This window comes from Ylistrum balloti, unplaced genomic scaffold (genome assembly GCF_031769215.1).
Source record: "Ylistrum balloti isolate Yb309-2 unplaced genomic scaffold, AGI_CSIRO_Ybal_v1 Utg369564, whole genome shotgun sequence".
Taxonomy (NCBI): Eukaryota; Metazoa; Mollusca; class Bivalvia; order Pectinida; family Pectinidae; genus Ylistrum; species Ylistrum balloti.
In genome coordinates, this window is record NW_026781863.1 from 88,725 (window position 1) to 94,424 (window position 5,700).

The 5,700-nt window shown below is 41.8% G+C and overlaps 1 protein-coding gene across 1 annotated transcript; it reads right to left on the reverse strand.

Moving 5' to 3' along the window:
• Positions 1 to 2,951: 2,951 nt before the first annotated feature.
• LOC132551825 (uncharacterized) lies at positions 2,952 to 5,700 on the reverse strand. Its single transcript, XM_060216002.1, has 2 exons — positions 4,429 to 5,700; positions 2,952 to 4,253 (listed from the first exon to the last, which is right to left on the reverse strand). Exons 1-2 carry the CDS (start codon positions 5,698 to 5,700, stop codon positions 2,952 to 2,954), a joined length of 2,574 nt encoding a protein of 857 aa, XP_060071985.1.

A 5,700-nucleotide genomic window follows, 5' to 3' on the forward strand; every position in this document is an offset into this window, starting at 1 on the left:
ACGAATAACAAGCATGCAAAATCTTTCACCAGTCAGTAATAATTCCAAAGTTAATATTTCCACATAATCATCCACAACACCGACGTGCCAACAGTACATGTCACTCATGTTAATGGCAATAATCCAGGAGTACACATAGAATTCCTTTACTAAGACACTGCCAATCCTGCTTGTTCCTATTAATAATCCATCAGGTTTAAAAATCCATGGTTTGTAATCACGGTCCATGATCACTGTTTAGGAATCCATCAGGTTAATCACACAGGATGATAGCTGACTATCACTCAACAGCTGTAATTCGTCCTGTGTCCATTTGTTCCCACGAGTAACATACTCCGTGCATCATATATGTACTGAATATAAAGGTTTTCGGAATGGCTATAATTATAGTCCGTGAATGCCACCGTCCTTATACGCAGACGTGTCCTCTACATTTGTCCTCATAGCATCCTTTTCGCACAGTCCTCATTCATGTGAAGGACTAATAATTAAGTTATAATTCATGGACGTTGCATGTTATGTCCGTTATGTGTGGTACATGAGTTGTAGTATAACAGGAGTGTACTTAATGGTTCCTGAAGGCAGTATATGCAGTGCAACGAACATCAGCTGTTCATTGCAGTACCATATAAAAACACACGGGAGTTTATTTTATGTCCATTGAGCCAGATAATAATTCACATTATCCTGGGGAGTATACTTGGACTTAAATACTTATTTACAGTACAACACAATTGTTAATACAATACAGGTTGCGACGTCGTAACGGCTTGAGTACGTAATGTCCCATTAGCACTGGCTTATCACAGCCTAGTTCGCTGCATCGATGTCCACAGCGCGCTGGTTTCTTTCACTGAGGGACCTGGCTTGTCCCTTTCTGATGATGAGGACGTGGCATCCGCGTGTCCTGTAGCGTTGTCTACGCTTCTCGGGTTAACCGGCATCATCTCCATGTCTGGTGAATTTGTGACCTTGGGATCTGACCTCTTACGTAATAGTAATAAAATTTTGCTTTTCAATTTAATTCTCCAAAACAGTATGGCGAACCCGCCAGCTAACACAATGAAGGACAGCCCAATACATACAAAGACCCATGCAGACCATTTACTTCCCGTAGGTATTTTGCGCATCCCCCTTATCTCAGTGATAAGATGATTCATTGGAATCCGATCGATTTCTCTAAGCCTTTTTGGTATTTCAATGGCCTTAAACTGTGGTACAGCCCGTTTAAATGGTTCCCATAACCGAAGATTAATAAAGGTATCATTGTAAGCCAGTATCTGTGTCTCGGTAATGTTATACCTGCTCTCCCGGAAGTAGTATGGGGGTAATATTAAATAGTCACTTGATGCGGAGCATGTCATCTGTAATTGGATGACGCCCATCGGGGGCTTAACTATTACCTTGTGATTACCCGTTTTGGTATTTGGACAAACTACAGCAAACCACCCATCTTCCATCTACAATATACCTAGCCTTCGGTAATATTGATTCTGGTATTACCACCGTCTTACAGCGTTCTTTTATGCTACTTTTGTGGTCCAGAAATAGGGCAACAACACATAGCCGGTTTATGTTTGTGGGGTAGATCGGGCTCTTAACTTCACAATAGCTAAAGCGAGAGTTACCGCATCTGGTTTGCTCTTCCGTATTCAACAACAAGAAGCGAGTACGGTCAGCGTTAACTGCTAACGTGGTCGCCTCTAGATCATAATGAGCAACCATGTCCCCTTTCCTCGCAGGTTCATGATACTTTATACCCACCATTGGGGAAGGAATATTGTGAACTTCATACATATCATATAAACTATCAGAGTCTAGTAGCGGAACACTAATTATTATGACGATCTTGTTTTCATCGAGTACGGTTGTACACGTCAGCGACTTATAGAAATTCCATAATTCTCGCATAGGATCATAAGGTAATTTGAAGTGTGATGGCAAATGAGCGTCAATTTGGAGCAATAACGAACTCAGTTTCGTTGGAGAGATGACACTTGGTGATAAATGACCTAGTGAGAGCATGTTCAGCTGTAACTTCAAATTTTCAAGATAAAACATTCCTGCATCGCATAAATATTTGAGCTCGGCAAGGACCGATTTAAGCTGAGCATGTATCTGTACAAAGTGTTCGAATTCCCGAAACTGCCCTTCCAACACTTTTGTGGCATTCGCTATTTTATGGTCCAGCTCAAGGACATTCAGGATCAGTTTGTTGATTGCTTGTCTATTTTCAGATACCTGAACTCTTGTAATGTTTATTATCGACATGCTGTCTTCGACAACATGGGCGATATGTTCTTGATTCCTTGCCAAGGTGTTAATACCCTGGTGAATAGAGTCAAGGTCATCTTCTGATACAGTACCAAATAGGAAGCTCAATGCCTTCCCTACTATTGGAAGTAAACTGCGTTTATACCGATTATTCATGGTCTTATATTCCAGAAATCCATCTTTAACAGAACTGTAACTGACATTTAAATATTCTAACTCTCTTTTGACTGCGGTTATAGTCTCTTGATACTCGCCCTTTGTATGTAATGTGAATTGTTGTTGAACCCGCGCATTTATGCGCGACGCTTCGGCTAGATCAAGATTTAGCTTTATTTGGAAGTTCTCGAAAGTTCGAAAGTCAATCACGGCCGTTACAAGCCATCGGGAGCGGGTAAATGATAGCTCATGGATCTTATTAAAGATAACATTTTCGTGTACAAGTAGGGATGATCTCACGTGTGGAACCCAACAACCTACCAAACCTACGGCAATTGTCAGTGCATGTATCAGCTTCATGGTGCTTAATTGTTAACGGGTGGAGATCACAGAAAATTTTACGATCAATGCAGGTCACAGATCCCAATTCAATATCTGCAATTACAAAACAATTAATATATATTTACAATCTATTTACAATGGTCAATTAAATGACTTATTAACCTTATTGACACGAAACCTTATATAAGTTTGCTCAACACATCTAACAAGGATTCCGCTATAGCTACTTTGCGTTCACCCTTTTTTGTTTTATCTTGAGAATTTAGGAACCGAGAAACTTGATTGACAGACATAGATTCGTGGTCGCTATCGACATTGTCACTTGCGCTATTGGAACTTGGGGCCTCCACAGGGTTTACGGTACTCCCGTTTGAGTCGGAGGCGGAGTGACTGGAACGATCGGGGGGGCTATTAGAAATTTGGGCTCGTTTCCAACGTTTTGTCAATTCCATCAGGGGGATGTTGTCCTCCCCCGATGAAGAAGACCTTTCCCGACGGAAACGACGGGCAATATCGGCTAGCGGTATATCAGAGTCGGAACTTTCCGAATCAGCGTCCGCACTATCGGTTGGCGGGACAACAAACTTCGCCCGACGTGGTGGACGACCTGTCGGTTTGTGGGGAATCTCCCATTCATCAATTTTAGCAAGGCGAAGGTGTTCGGCGTGGGCCTTAGTAACGGTTCCATCTAATTGATTTCTAATTACAAAGCTTACAGGTGTCGTTTGGGATATAATTCTATAGTACAATGCCCATTTGTTATCCAGTTTATTTTTTCGGAGATGGTTACGATAATGCACGGGGTCACCGACTTTAAATTCAACGGGTTTAGTATGTCTATTAGCATAGCGTTCTTGTCGTTGTTTGGCCCTTTTGAGATTTTTATGGACTAACATAAATGACTTGTGCTGCTGTTCAAGCGCAATTTGATGGAGTTCCTCTCCAACATACTTTCGTCGCGGTTGTAACAGGTTATCAACTGGCAGGACTACGTCTCTGTTATATAACAAGAAAAATGGTGAGAATTTGGAGGATTCACTGATGTTAAAGCGGACAGCTGCCAGCGTCTGATTGAGATATACGTCCCATGCCGTCGTGTCATCGTCAAGTTTTTTTGCCAAAATATCATGTAACGTTCGGTGGAAGCGTTCTACCTTGGCATTACTTTGCGGATGATAAAATGCCGTCGTTAGGTGGCTGATATTCAATACTGCTAAAGTTTCTCTCATAACCCTATTTTCATTTTCCGTCCCGTTATCAGTAACAATTTGTAATGGTGCCCCATATCGTGGAAATATTTCTTCAATTAAAAGATGGGCGATAGTTTCCGCGCTTTTGTCAGGTACGGCAAAGGCTTCGGGCCAACCGCTATACCAGTCTACAAAACTGACAATGTATTTGTTTCCCGATAACGACCTGGGGTAAGGACCTGATAGATCTAGTCCTACCTTTGCAAAAGGAAACGGCGGTATATCTGTTTCCTGTAATGGGGGGGGTTTTCGTTTCTGTAGGCTTCTTTTTTTGGCATGGAACACAATCAGATATGTAGGAATAGAGCTTTTTGTACAGGTTTGGCCAGAAATATTTTTGTTTAATTGCCTCATAAGTTTTATCTATGCCCATATGCCCGTTTTCATCATGATACTGTGTAACTACCTTGCCACGCAAGTGCTCCGGAACATATAACCTCAAGGTTGTCTTATTATCTGGGTCAGTTATGTAATACAGTACTCCCTCTACTAGCATGTATTTCCTATGTATCGCCTTACTGTCATCAGCTTCAGTCAGTTTTTGTATTAAATCAGCTATTGTCTCGTCCTTTGGCTGTTCCTGTCTCATATCGAGATCTAGCAAGGTCGGGCTCTGGATGTCAATGTCAGCGTCACCCGCTATCTCACAACTAGCAAAATCCTTGGGATCGAACTGATTGGAATTCAAGACCGCTATTTCAAAAGTTTTATCCGTAATGTCGGGGCAGTCATCGTTGGGGTTTGTATCGTCCTCTGTGGTGGTCTGTCCTGGGGACCTTGATAAGAGATCAGCACAAGTATTTTCTGTCCCGGGGATATACTCTACTCGACAGTTGTAGCCTGATAAACTTAACGCCCAAAGTTGGATCTTCCTATTTTGCATTGGAGAGTCTAATATGTACTTTAAGGGTTTATGGTCCGTTCGAATAACAAATTCCGCGTTGTGTAAATAATGGTCTAATTTTTGCAAGGCGTAATGAATGGCATAGGCCTCCTTTTCTATGGTGGACCATCTAGTCTGTGTATCGCTCAGTTTGTGAGACAGAAAGTAAATTGGCCTTTCATTCTTAATGTTTGGCAAGAAGGCCTTTTCCCCTATTGCCGACTGTGTGAGACACGCGCCGATGCATCTGTCACTAGCATCTGTGTACAGAATGTATGGTTGATTGATATCAGGATAAGCAAGATAAGGTATTGCCGTGAGACTATCCTTTAAATATATAAAAGCTTTTTCACATTCCTGAGTCCACTTAAATTTCGCGTATTTCCTTGTTAAAGCTATCAGTGGCTCCGCGATGTATGAAAAGTTAGGGATAAATCTGCGGTAGTAGCTAGTGCACCCAATAAATCCTCGTACTTCCCGTACGTTTGTTGGTGCAGCCATTGCTCTTATAGCCTCAACCTTTTGCATATCCGGCATAACACCACCTTTGTTGATAGTAAATCCTAAATATTTCGTTTCGGTCTGGGCAAAAAAACATTTCTTCAGCTTAAGTCGCAAGTCATGCTGACGGAGTCTATTAAAGACAATCCTAATATGTTCCAGATGTTCCTCTATTGTGGGGGAAAATATTAGTATGTCGTCCAAATACGCTATGGCCATATGGTCTAACCCTCGAAGAACTATTGACATAAGTTCGGAGAACACCGCGGGTGCATTACTCAGTCCGAATGGCAT

What these genes read in the sequence shown, in the direction of transcription:
- LOC132551825 (XM_060216002.1), bottom strand. Translation starts at nt 5,700, where the DNA reads ATGCCATTCGGACTGAGTAATGCACCCGCGGTGTTCTCCGAACTTATG. An exon ending in CGGAGCACTTGCGTGGCAAG is followed by an intron (nt 4,254 to 4,428) that starts GTAGTTACACAG and finishes CCCCCATTACAG; the next exon opens with GAAACAGATATACCGCCGTT.